This window comes from Fragaria vesca, linkage group LG7, assembly GCF_000184155.1.
Source record: "Fragaria vesca subsp. vesca linkage group LG7, FraVesHawaii_1.0, whole genome shotgun sequence".
Lineage (NCBI taxonomy): Eukaryota > Viridiplantae > Streptophyta > Magnoliopsida > Rosales > Rosaceae > Fragaria > Fragaria vesca.
In genome coordinates, this window is record NC_020497.1 from 2,276,101 (window position 1) to 2,289,936 (window position 13,836).

General features: G+C 37.0%; 4 protein-coding genes across 4 annotated transcripts in view; 3 read left to right on the plus strand and 1 right to left on the minus strand.

Annotated features, from left to right (window-relative positions):
• LOC101299535 (uncharacterized protein At4g26485-like) overlaps positions 1 to 872 on the plus strand; it is a 2,630-nt gene extending 1,758 nt beyond the window's left edge. Inside the window, exons 2-3 of the mRNA XM_004308203.1 lie at positions 68 to 269; positions 644 to 872. Coding sequence (XP_004308251.1) covers positions 68 to 269; positions 644 to 872 — 431 coding nt within the window. The remainder of the gene's footprint in view (positions 1 to 67; positions 270 to 643) is intronic.
• Positions 873 to 4,817: 3,945 nt separating this feature from the next.
• LOC101299821 (uncharacterized protein At4g26485-like) lies at positions 4,818 to 5,778 on the plus strand. The gene is made up of 3 exons (XM_004308204.1): positions 4,818 to 5,019; positions 5,126 to 5,327; positions 5,637 to 5,778. Exons 1-3 carry the CDS (start codon positions 4,818 to 4,820, stop codon positions 5,776 to 5,778), a joined length of 546 nt encoding a protein of 181 aa, XP_004308252.1.
• A 695-nt stretch (positions 5,779 to 6,473) lies between these two features.
• LOC101300106 lies at positions 6,474 to 9,614 on the minus strand. Its single transcript, XM_004308205.1, has 8 exons — positions 9,185 to 9,614; positions 8,843 to 8,902; positions 8,408 to 8,656; positions 8,126 to 8,202; positions 7,598 to 7,674; positions 7,123 to 7,255; positions 6,823 to 7,028; positions 6,474 to 6,734 (listed from the first exon to the last, which is right to left on the minus strand). The coding sequence occupies exons 1-7, from the start codon at positions 9,612 to 9,614 to the stop codon at positions 6,858 to 6,860; spliced, it is 1,197 nt and encodes a 398-aa protein (XP_004308253.1). The 3' UTR covers positions 6,474 to 6,734; positions 6,823 to 6,857.
• A 179-nt stretch (positions 9,615 to 9,793) lies between these two features.
• Positions 9,794 to 13,262, plus strand: LOC101307722 (F-box protein CPR30-like). The gene is made up of 2 exons (XM_004306526.1): positions 9,794 to 10,902; positions 12,926 to 13,262. The coding sequence occupies exon 1, from the start codon at positions 9,820 to 9,822 to the stop codon at positions 10,888 to 10,890; it is 1,071 nt and encodes a 356-aa protein (XP_004306574.1). The 5' UTR covers positions 9,794 to 9,819; the 3' UTR covers positions 10,891 to 10,902; positions 12,926 to 13,262.
• Positions 13,263 to 13,836: the final 574 nt, after the last annotated feature.

Genomic DNA, 13,836 nt, shown 5'->3' on the forward strand with positions numbered 1-13,836 from the left:
CATTACTGACGCATATTCTATTTTCAATTTTCGAGACTGAAACTCTTTGTACTGGTTCTTGTTGCAGAGTCAGTGATCGCCAAGTATTCAAATGCAGCACCAAGCAACTTGAAGGAATTGGAGGACAGGGGATGTGTAATATTGCATGGGGTGGATGTCCACATCATGAAACAGCACCATCTTCTAGTTAATCAACTGTTTGATCGCATAGTGTTTAATTTTCCTCATGCTGGTTTCATTCACAGGGAAGATGAGAAGAGGCAGATCAAGTAAGTCTAAACAGAATTGATCAAGATATGAACTGTCGTAATCAAATTGACTGTCGATTTGGACAACACATTGTGCAATAAGAGGATGATTAGAAGCAAATGAAATAACATCTTATTCAAGGTTTATAAGGTTTATAGTACTTTGAACATTTTCACATTTTTAGCAAATCGCTATCCAAAGTGTTGGTGGGATCATTCCCCAACACAAAGGGTTTTTGATTGTTCAAATGTACTTCAAAATGCACTCCAATTCAAGCCCTTGTACAAGGTTTCTCCATATTGATCTAAACTGAAAATAGCAAATGAATTTTTCTCAAATTGCTTTGTTGAAGTGAAGAAGGGTCATAATAATCGGATCGTTGACATTTTTCCAGGGTGCATCAGCATTTGGTGAGGGGATTCTTTGACAGTGCATGTAAAATGCTGAAAGTAAATGGAGAAGTTCATGTGACTCACAAGACCTCACATCCATACAATGAGTGGGAGATAGTGAAGTTAGCAAAAGAATCTGGGTTATATCTGGTTGAGGAAGCATCATTTTCAACGAGGGATTATCCCGGTTATATGAACAAGAGAGGAAGTGGGAAGACAGGGGATGTGTAATATTGCATGGGGTAATCAAGTAAGTCTAAACAGAATTGATCAAGATATGAACTGTCGTAATCAAATTGACTGTCGATTTGGACAACACATTGTGCAGTAAGAGGATGATTAGAAGCAAATGAAATAACATCTTATTCAAGGTTTATAGTGCCTCGAACATTTTCACATTTTTAGCAAATCGCTATCCAAAGTGTTGGTGGGATCATTCCCCAACACAAAGGGTTTTTGATTGTTCAAAAGTGCATTAGCACTTCAAAGTGCACTCCAATTCAGGCCTTTGTGCAAGGTTTCTCCATATTGATCTAAACTGAAAATAGCAAAATAAAATGTTGCAACATGAATTTTTCTCACATTGTTTTGTTGAAGTGAAGAAGGGTCATAATAATCGGATCGTTGACATTTTTCCAGGGTGCATCAGCATTTGGTGAGGGGATTCTTTGCCTGTGCATGTAAAATGCTGCAAGTAAATGGAGAAGTTCATGTGACTCACAAGACCTCACATCCATACAATGAGTGGGAGATAGTGAAGTTAGCAAAAGAATCTGGGTTATATCTGGTTGAGGAAGCATCATTTTCAACAAGGGATTATCCCGGTTATATGAACAAGAGAGGAAGTGGGAAGAAATGCAACCAAACATTTCATGTTGGACGGTGTAGCACCTACAAATTTGCCAAGCTGCCGCTTCAGGAATTTTCGTTCACCACATTATATGATTCTTAATAGCAAATGATTGGACTTGGGCCTTGTTTGGTTTGAAAAAAAAAATGAAAAAAAAAGGAAAATTTCAGTTTACTCTTTTGAACTTTAGGTTTAAAATCAGTCTGATACCTTATTTTTTTTTTTAATAAGACTCATCCCTAAACTTTCAAAATGATATTAATCTCGACTAAAATTTGAATCTCGTATTAAACATGACGTCATACGCTGATGTGGAGCAGACAAGGTTGGTCCACATTATTATTTTATATTTTTAACAAAAACTTTATTTGGAGAATTGGTATCAAAAGACGTTGTCTCCTCTTCGATCTATAGACTCGTCTTCTCCAAAGTGCAGAGTCGTCTTCTCCTCTTCTACATACTCGTCTTCCCCAAACAAATTTCGCCGGAGACCCAAAGCCGCCAACTAAATCTCTTTGTCTTCCCTTCTTCTCTTGTTCTCTGTATTTCAGAAAAGAGGTCTTCCCTTCTTCTATTGTTCTCTGTATTTCAGAAAAGAGAAGGTGAAACCCAGACTCGTTTTGCTGGAGACGACGAAGACCGAGATTGGGTATCTTCACACTTCTATTCTCAATACCCAAAGCAGTCAAGTGAACCCAGTGCTCATGTTTCATTTTAAGCTTTACCGATTTCGTTTTGTGAATTGCTATGTCAACCGATGTCTTATGGGTTTGTATGTTTGCATGTCAAAACATTGCTTTGAACCACATGGGAGAATTTCTGATATTGCAAGTGGCCAATTTGATGTTTAGTTACTGCTTTCCATTTATTTTCTTTTGTGGCATTTGTGATCATATGTAAGGCATCTGGGTAAGGTGAAGGTCTCTTGCTGGGCAAAGGTCCATGCACACAACAAGGGTCACTGGCATCTGGGTAAGGTGAAGCAGTAACGAGAAGATTTGGTCGGTGGCTTTGGGTCTCCGGCGAAACGAGTATGGGTTTGATGGGAGTCTTAAGAGGAGATGACGTCTTGGCTTATCAATTCCCAAATAAAAAATGATAAAAATGATTAAAATACAAATAATAATTTTTGTTTAATTAAACATCATCATCTCCTCTTTACATATATATATATATATAATAATTTCTCAAATAAAATTTTGTTAAAAATATAAAATAATATTGTGGGCCAACCTTGTCTGCTCCACATCAGCCTATGATGTCATGTTTAGTGCGAGATTTAAATTTTAGTCGAGATTGATGTCATTTTGAAAGTTTAGAGATGAGTCTGAATTAAAAAAAAGATAAGGTATCAGACTGATTTTATACCTAAAGTTAAGGGGAGTAAACTGAAATTTTTCCAAAAAAGAATATATTTTCTTTCTATTTCCTTCCTTAACGGAAATGAAACTTTCTAAGAACTTTACATCCCTATGTTTGGTAACATAAGGAGAAAGAAAGCGGTTCATTTCGATTTTGAATTGAATCGTTTTTCTTGAAGGAAACACTTTCCCTCACTTGCTAAAAGGAAAGTGGTTCCGATGTATGGAAGCATTTCCTTTTCTTTTGCTTCCCTAAGCGTAGGAAATGAACAACTATCGTCATTTCCTCATGTTTTCCGCAAAACAAACGAGACCTTATCTGCAACAGCAAAGTAAATGGGTTTGTGGTCACGATTAGTACATGTTGAAGAAATTTTTTCCTTAACATTTTTGAATTTGATATGGAAGAATAAGATTGAGGCACATAAAAGCCTGAAAGGACCAAACATTGTTCGAATGGATAAAGGACCAAACATTGTTCGTTCACCACATTATATGATTATTAATAGCAAATGATTGGACTTGGGCCTTGTTTGGTTTGCGAAAATGAAAATATTTCCTTTCTCTTTCCCATGAGAAGAGAAAGAGAACGAAAATGAAACTTTCTAAGAACTTTTCATCCCTATGTTTGGTTTGCGAAAATGAAAATATTTCCTTTCTCTTTCCCATGAGAAGAGAAAGAGAACGAAAATGAAACTTTCTAAGAACTTTTCATCCCTATGTTTGGTAACATAAGAAGAAGGAAAGCGGTTCATTTCGATTTTGGGTGGAACCGCTTTTCTTGAAGGAACCACTTTCCCTCACTTGCGGAAAGGAAAGTGGTTCCGATGTTTGGAAGCGTTTCTTTTTCTTTTGTTTCCCTAAACGTAGAAAATAAACGACTATCATTTCCTCATGTTTTCCGCAAAACAAATGATGCCTTGTATGCAATAACAAAGTAAATGAGTTTGTGGTCACGATTAGTACATGTTGAAGAAATTTTTTTCCTTAACATTTCTGAATTTGATCATATGGAAGAATAAGATTGAGGCACAAAAACACATGAAAGGACCAAACATTGTTCGAATGGATAAAGGACCAAACATTGTTCATTCACCACATTATATGATTATTAATAGCAAATGAGTGGACTTAGGGCTTGTTTGGTTTGCGAAAAGGAAAATATTTCCTTTCTCTTTCCCATGAAAAGGAAAATAGAACAAAAATGAAACTTTATAAGAACTTATTTATTAAAAAAAAAAAAATACTGGAACTTTTCATCCCTATGTTTGGTAGCATAAGGAGAAGAAAAGCGGTTCATTTCGATTTTGGATGAAACTGCTTTTCTTGAAGAACCAATTTCCCTCACTTGTGGAAAGGAAAATGGTTCCGATGTTTGGGAGCATTTCTTTTTCTTTTGCTTCCCTAAAGGAACAACTATCATTTCCTTATGCTTTCTGCAAAACAAATGAGGCCTTGTATGCAATAGCAAAGTAAATGAGTTTGTGGTCACGATTAGTACATGTTGAAGAATTTTTTTTCCTTAACATGCATTTCTGAATTTGATGCGGAAGAATAAGGTTGAGGCACAGAAAAACCTGAAAGGACCAAACATTGTTTGAATGGATAAAGGACCAAAGTTGAGGGGTAAGGCAATATATGAAACTACGAAAGTGGTTACTGTTTTAAGTAACCTGTCCTTTGGTAGTCTGTACTGAAGTCTTGGTCTTTCACTTAACCTATAAATTAATGATGCCAAATATTCTTTGCTTTTTTTTTTTTTGGAATTTCTTTGCTTAGTGTATGGTACGACTGTCGGTGCTTTGTGTTGCTTTAGTGCATTTATGTCAATATCTGGACGTCCATGTCTTCAACAAAATCAAGTGACATTCACTGAGTATGTTACTAAAGCATAACTGAAGCGTCATCATGGTTCTTATTCAAACATCAAATGTTAGAAGATACACTTATAATAGAAATAGAGAAATGCACACAGATTTTGTCCTCAAGAGTAGGAAATTTAAAAGAACACACTCTGAAAAAACTAAACAAGAGAAACGGGTGGCGCATTACAGCAGCAAACGGAAGATACTGTTAGTGGGTGAGGGTAACTTCTCTTTTGCTTCTTGTTTGGCTAAAGGATTTGGCTCTGCTAAGAACATGGTTGCCACTTCCCTCGACTCCAGAGGTAATATTAGTATTGATAGGGTAGAAATTCTGTATCAACTGTAATACAGCAAAATATATATTTCAGTCTTTAAGACTAAAATGCTTCGGATTGATGCTAATTGCAGAGTCAGTATTGGCCAAGTATTCAAATGCAGCACCAAGAAACTTAACAGAATTGGAGGACATGGGATGTGTTATACTGCATGAGGTGGATGTACACATAATGAGGCAGCACCCTCTCCTACTCGATCAACTGTTTGATCGTATAGTCTTTAACTTTCCTCATGCTGGTTTCAATTTTATGGAAAACCAGAAGAGCCAGATCAAGTAAGTCTGAAAAATATTTACATGGTAATGTATGTTTCTTGTCAATATACGATATATAACTAGTGTTTTATCTTGGGACACTGTCAATTTGGATCATGCTTCAAGAAATTTGTTAGAAGACTTTTAACGAATTTTGAACTCTGCAAATCACTACTAAATTTGTCTGAAAGCACTTCCGGCAATTCTAAAAGCACTAACAAACAGGCCCTCAAACAAGACTTCACCTTATCAGAAGTCCCACCTGGAAACTGCAACACGAGTATCATGTATTATTATTATTTTTATTTATTTATTTTGTTTGTTTTTCAGGTTGCATCAGGATTTGGTGAGGAGATTCTTCGACAGCGCATGTGAGATGTTGAAAGAAAGTGGAGAGGTTCATATCACTCACAAGACCTCACATCCTTTCAGTAGATGGGAAATAGTGAAGTTAGCAGAAGAGGTTGGGTAATGTCTGGTTGAGGAAGCCTCGTTTTCCAGAGGCGATTATCCAGGTTATCTAAACAAGAGAGGGAGTGGGAAGAAATGTAATCGCACTTTCCCTATTGGTCTATGCAGTACCTACAAATTTGCCAAGCTACCACTTCTTGAATCCTCTCAGACAACATTATAGCATGTAATTAGAAAATTATGCAACTAATGTGCAAAACAATGTCAATTCGATTTGAGATTGCATAATCTCATAATGCAGTTTTTCAGACATTTTACTATTCTGAATTAGATTGAAGAATATGACCAAGACGCCATATAAACTTTATAAACTTTATAAAGTCTAAAAAGTACCCAGAGTTTTCTTTGTACAAAACTGAAAGAACCAAGTTGAGGTGTAAACCAAGATATGAAAGATGCTATAGTTTGAGGTAGCCCAATATCTGCAGACTAAAGTCTCGTCATTATCACATGATAATTCAACATATCGAAGTGGTACTAGAAATCCAAAGAAATTTTTGTCCTTCAGTCATTAAATAAACATGAATGGAAGGTCGAAAGAATATAATTATTTCTATATCTGTGAAAGAATACATATCAGATTTATTGCACAATGAAATATCATGATGTTTCTGGAGACTTTCTCAAGAAATACTTGGTTGCCTATACTAGAGGGTCACTTACAACACATAGTTGTCTATACAAAATCATCAGTCAAAATAAGAATTGTTTGGGAAGGACTCAAGCATACGTCGGAACTAATAATTCAGGGGCATACAAAATCGTCATTTCTCTGTAGTATACACTTAACTGAGGATCTTCATTCTTGAAAGACTAACCTGCTTGCTGGAAGACAATTCTTCATGTCAATTGTAGATCTGAATTGTTTACAGGGATCAGGTATGACATTCTCAGAAGAATATGACTGCACTATAGAAAGAGGCTTTTCTTACATTTTAAATCTTTTATGTTCCTGTCCTGTCAAGAAGAATTCAGAGAAAAAAGGTGATTCAAGAATAAACATTGCACAACAACTAAAACAAAAGAGAATACAAGCAAAAATTACCTTGTGCCCCATATGGAAAGAAGTCATTTTAATTTTTAATTTACTTTTGTTCCCCTATTTGCTGCCATTGCTTCCTCAATGCTTCTAATTACAACACTCAAACTGCTGCGACTTTCTAAAGCTTTAACTGCAGCTCGGTGTGCACTTTTATGCCATTTGAGCAAATTGTAAGATTGCAGAAGAGACCATCTTGCTTGATTTGACATCTATTCATTATAACAATGCGAAAGAAAATGTGGCAAAACTTAGTATCTTTATCAATGAAATGACAGAACGACGGGAAGTCAGTTAAAAAGATACCTCAGCAACAGATAATGGGGGTTGCAGAAGAAGACAGACACCCCTAAATAAATTTTCATCATTTTCTCCACCCTCTGCCTCCCCATAAATAAGAGCTTCAGCAGCAATGCCTGCAAAAAGCACCATGCAGTACCTGACCAAAAAGTACGCCAAGTTTAGTAAAAAACTTCATATATGTTATGCTTTGTATTTCCTGCTATGACACAAACTTCATCAGAAGAGATAAAAGGCAGAGGCAAACTAGGGGGAAATATGGCATATTAGATGAAATCTATCTATGGTGTTTTCTTAAAAAGGACAAGGCATTTCCAAGATTCATTGGTGATACCCAATAAGTAATGATCTATATATTTCAATTTTATATACTCATGAATAGTAACTACAACATCCTATAGGGCTATATTGTTTCTTTCAGGTTTTGGAGAAAAAATACTTCTTCCAAGGGACCTTACCTGCAATTTCATTTCATACCCACCTGTCAAAAGCACTACCATCAAGTCTTCCTTCAGCAAGGTCACTGGCCATTTTCTCGTCCCAAAACTGAGTTCCCGCCTACCAAAAAGAAAAAAACAATAGTGTGAGCTTTCCTTACCATCTTAACAGCACTACATTATAACGAGGCTACCTTGATTTTCTTCTTTAACCAACTGATTTAAGGGAGTAGTCATTAAAATCTAAATAGAAATTTTTCTTTATATAGCTTTACTGGTGTTGTAAGTGTTTATTACATTGTGTTCCAAGCCATACAATAAATCAGTTCTAAGAGCATACAACAATTACAGGATGATGCATAAAAATTTCAAAAGATATCATTTAACTCACTTAATTATGTTGTTAAGCATATGTATAGGCAAACAGTCATGTAGGCAGGTAAAAGTTACAAGCATATCTCATTATTGCTAAGTTGGTTATTGCTTGAACCACTGTGTGATCAAATTGTTGAGTGTACAACGATCAAAAACAAGTCAAATGCCATTGAAGCACACAAAAGACCTGAAATTACCTGTCCTTGAATTCCCATCTGCACTGCAACAATTGGATCTAATATCACCCCACGAATGGGACAACCCATTAGATAAGCTGCAAATTTGGTAAAGGCAATCAGTTAATATCACATGGGTTACACTCTTGCAAGGATCTACGTTAAGTAAATTATTGTTGTGGAATATAGAAATGTAATCCTACTATAAGACTTGGTAGTGGTTTCCCCTAGTCGAAATCACATTAAGGTCCTATTTTATAATGTTCAATTCTAAAAAAATGGACCAGAGAAATTTGTGTTTACCAGTTAGGAGATGCCCTGCTTCATGGATGAGGATCCGACGTCTATTTGGAGGCCAATAACTGGAAATTTGAGCTAAGCAGCAACCACCAAGGAGGATAGAGTCCGCAAATGCTAGCCCCAATATTACCGTAAGGTTAGGCCTGATATCAATGCCTTGAGAAAGAAGAAAAGATAGCCCGCCAAGAAAAGCAACCAGCGCAGGACGAGAACTTCCTGATAGACCCCACTTCTTAGGAGCAAATTTCGATGCTGGATAACATATTGTAGGAATTGAAAATAGAATCAAACCATTTTTTCAAGACCACAATGAGATATCTTGTCTCAGGAAACAGTATTAGATAAAGAACAGTTGGATGAAACATTGTTCACAAGAAAAGTATGCAAGAACAAATTGTCTAAACCTATGACAATCAATTATGCATTTGTTGTAATCACCTTCTAAACCGGTTGAAGTCTTCAACACAGTCGGTGTAACATCACGTGTTCCCTCCATTACTGTAAAAAGCGCAGAGAAAACAGCATGAGATAAAGCCATAAGGCAGCAGACAAACTCTAAAAGCCATACAGTTTCATATGCAACCAAGACAAGCTAACAGTATGTGTAAATCATAACCAAGTCATTACCAGAATACCAGACATAAATTTTTAACATTATTACGCAAACATGCTGCTAGTTTAGATAAGTTAAATGATACTATGAACACTATACTACATTTTATACAACAATTGCATCAAAGGGTCAGCAAAGAAAGCTCAAAGGCGAAAACTAGAGAGTACCAATGTTCCTCAATCTGCCAAAATTGGGCAAGAAGCCTCTATCCTTGAGAAAGCCATAAGCTTTACCCACAAGCTTCATGTTGTCAGCATTAAGACACGTGTCCAGGACCTCCCAATCCCTCTCCCTCTCCCACCCCACAAAACCCAGCTCCCGACTCGGCCGGGTCGACTCAACAGGCAACGACCCATCAACGATCTCAATCTCAACTTGTTGGGTTTGTCGGGTCTCGAGGGATTGCAAGAACCCAAGAGCGCCGGCGAGGTCCTTGCGCTTCACGGCTTCTTCGTACTCCCTCCATTCTCGGAGCGCTGATCTCGGGACGGTTTGGCGCCTTGAGGCGCGAAGTGGGGGTGTTTTGGGAAAAAGGAGGGCAATTTGGGGAGAGAATGGAGGTGGAGAGAGGAAGGGAGGAGCAAAAGCAGAGGCCATGAGATTGGGGATGAGACCGTTGGAAAGCGGTTAGTCTGTTCGTTAAGGATTTCACCAGTTTAGGGATATTGGGTTTTGACATGGGACTTGTGTGGTAATTTTAGATTTACAATGTGAAACAGTGAAAGCCTCCAAGGTTAAAAATGTACTGTCCTTATCAACACGCGAGTAATACACTGTCACTTTCAGTCCGTCTTTGTTTTCTATGGCGGAAACTGAACTACCTGAAGATGTGACGGTGAATATTCTGTGTTGGCTGCCCGTAAAATCCTTGATCCGGTTCACCTCCGTCTCGAAACGATGGCGTTTCATCATCTTGTCCGACCCCAAATTCGCATCATCTCAATTCAACGCAGCTCGTCAGCGGCGAACCTTCTGCACCGGCGCCCCTCAGCTCGAATCCCTAGACGTGGATGGCACGGCGTCGTTTGGACACCCTTCCTCCGTCAGAAAGCTAAGCCTCCCTCTCGAGCGACGGGGAAGCCGTGACGTCACCCTACTGGGCTCCTGCAACGGTTTGGTGTTTCTAGCCTTTGATTCTTGTTACTTTTACATCTGGAACCCGGCAACCCGATTCTTCAGGGAGTTGCCCGACCCAGGTTTTCCCGACCACGTCTGTCAAGTGCTGACGTATGGTGGTGTTGGGTACTTGTCTGCCACCGAAGACTACAAAGTTTTCGCAACCTCATATGGGTTGTATCCAGATGGAGACTCGTATGTAGACACAGCACAGACTAAGATGTTCTCCTACAGAGCTCACTTTTGGAAAACAGTACGAGGCTCAGCTCATTACAAGTGCTTTGCTAAGGGGATTCTTTTGAATGAGGCACTTCATTGGGCCAAGTCGAATGAAATCATTGCTTTCGATTTCGCACCTGAGAAGTTCAGGACAATGCGTATGCCTGATGTAGACGACCAAAATGATGTTGCCTTTGGCTATGTTGGGGTCTCTGAGGGATGCCTGTGTGTATGTGGTTATCTGCGCGGCGGTCATGACTCTGTTGATTACTGGGTCATGAGAGAATATGGCGTGGATAGCTCGTGGACTAAGCTCTTTAACATTTCCTCTGCCGGTCCTGGCCGGTACGGAGATTGGTTGGTTATGGAAAGCTGTACAGTTGCAGTAAAAGGGGCTATTGGTTTCCACCACTGGTTGTTGGTAGAGATTGATCATCAACAAAAAGCGGCGAATGGCGTCTACACGGTTCCAGGCATCATTAACTGCTACCCTAGCATGATTCCATATGAGGACACTCTACTTCGGATTAATGATTAGTCCTGAGTACCGGTTAGTTACTCCTCATTTTCACTATGCTAAAATATTGTTTGTTTATCTACTTGTTAGTTATTGCATCCTGTTAGTGATTGATGAAACTTTCTGATTCCTTTGAAACTTAAAAACCCAGTTGCATTCCTGGTACCGTTTTCTTATGACTTGCATGCTTTGGAAGATCCTTGTGAGTCATTATGTCATGTTCTGCATAGATGTAGCTAGAGTCAGTCACTATGTGCATTTTAAAGTTTAAACTCACCCTAAAGAATTGTTGTATTGGTTGGATAAAGATGCTGTTTGCTAGATGAGTTATTGATGCTCCGTGGAAAAAAAAGATTACAGGGACAACCAATATCTTGCAAAGTTATATATGTCTCAACTTTTTACTGTCATATATCATCTTGCTCTTCTTTAATACATGTCATAATGCAAAAAGAGAATGACCAAATTGTTTTGGTTGTTATTGTTAGAGGAGCTTTGTGCCTAAGAACTGACTTTTTGTTTCAAAAGTACCACATTCCATTTATACTCCTATATATCTGATCAAGCCAACAATCCAGTCTATTCAAGCATGGATATATATATGTAAATATTACCATTAAAAGAACAATGAAAGATACATGCCCATACGAATCCCAAATAGGGCTGGTTTAAGATTATTCCTGGCTTCTTCTAAACAATTAAGATTTACTGAACCACACACTTAATAGTCACTCATCGTCCGTCTTTTTGATCTGGAAGGTCTCGGTCTTTTCATACCAATCCCAGCTATATATCTCTCACAAAAAGGTGAGAGACAGATACTGCTTCAATGATTCTAGTACCATAACACCCCTATGAGAAATTCAAAAGAAAACCTTCAGAAAACATTTTGTGCCACATTAAGCAGGGACAAGACTATATATGAAGATAAGTAATTGGCTTTGTGAAAACATAGGCATGATCAATAAATATGGAACTTAGTGTACTTGATGTGAACCCCAATTTTGTGCGTGTTGTGTCTACTCCATCATAGTGTGTACGGGTTTTCTTATGTTTATTGTGATCTGGTAGGTGGACTGAGGTGAGGAGGATTGGTGATAAACAACAAAATTATTATGAATATTGTTGTGTTGGTTTGACACGATTGAATAGAAGGAGAGTCTAGTTTGGCTTAATGATATCAGCGGGTGGAAAAGAATTTTCAAAGTTCAAAAGCCAACACCAGGAAGAAAAATAATTGCCCCTGTGGAGCATCCAAGTCCTGTTTTAACTATTTATTTTTAGTCTGCTCTGCCTTTTGAAGACTATTTATTTGTTTAACTTTTTCGGGTTTAGTGTATACCTGCATCAAGACATTGTTTCAGCAAGTACAACTCCATTCATGCATAGACTAAACAATAGCTATAGAGTGAAAATAATCATTTGATTAAAGATGATTAACATACTGCATAATAAGCTTCTGAGAAACAAAAATCACCGAGAGAAAATTTTATTGATATAACAGATGCCAGAGAATACAAAATAAATTGTCATGATTTATTTTTTCCCTGATTGCAGCATTACCTTTCTTATACCTGAAGAATTTCTATTAGTAACGCAAAGTCGTCAGACCATCTTCCTCTGTTTTTTTTTTAAGGAATGTCAACCCACATATTGAAAGCGACTTAGATACAAGGAAAATTTACTTTAGCTTCTCCAAACAGTATCGTATAAGTAGAAGTAGTTTTTTTAATTTTATTTCTTCATTTATTTTTTATATTGTGAAGAGGTTGTCAGTTTTATCGTTTGATTTATTTCTTCATTTTCTTGATTTGATTCCACCTCTGCCTAAGGTCTTCATTCAACATCAGTTGAACTTGATATTTAAGATAACATTCTTTTTTTCAAAATACTCAACCTTTCATGTAGTTAAAGAAGTGTCTCTAAATATTTGTTTTTTAAATTCTATCTCAGTTCCGATTCTCCTTTCTTCCTCGATAATCATTGACTATCGGTTTTCATGGATATTCTGACATATATATGCATTATTGAACCTGTTTTTTATGGGATCTTGTAGGAGTTTCTGGATGTACGAAATGATGGCTTCATGATCTAGTTGTGGTGTGGACCTGATGAAATGTATGTTAATGATCTAGTTAGTGATCAGATTTCTCAAACTTTGGTTTTAGGAGCTAGGAGCTATGGCTAGCTATATATCTATGTTAATGGCTGTTACTCTGGAACATACTTTCATGTTTTCTTTCAGTTGATAAGACGCTATAAGAATGTTTTATTTGTCTTGTTGGATTCACCTGGTAGACTTCTTTATATTGTGCTAAGAGGAATGTACGTAGATGATCAGTATTATGTGTTGATGTAACTATACTTTTTATATATTTCAAGTCAGTTGGGATCAATACTTTTTATAACTATACTATGCTTCTAATCTGGAACTCTCTTTGAACTGGGATCAATATGTTTGGTCAATTTTATTAGGATGCGTCTATTGCCACCCCACAAACTACTTTGTCACCCCACGTTCTCTTCACACTCCACTTCTATATTTTTAATTGTAAGTCTACTTTGTTCACCCATTTACAATACCTAAAATACCTTTTTTCAATTTTTTTTCTTTGTTCACCCTAAATTCTTTTTTCACCCTATATATATTTTTTTCAATTTCAGATTTGCTTTGTTCACCCTACATTCGATCTCTTCTCACCCCGCCTATATATCTTTTAATTTTAAATTTACCTTATTCACCGATTTGCAATACATATAATATCAGCCTCTTCCAATAACCATTGAGCTCTAAAAACAAAATGAAATTAAAGAAAACCATAAGATTAATAAAAATGGAATCACAAACTGAACAATAAAAATCACATCAAAGTATAAATCTCAATTAAAGAACAAGAAAAAAACTACTCAAACTTAACAATTCATTGATATCCGTTGATATCAAGATGCATAATGTCTGTAAAATGT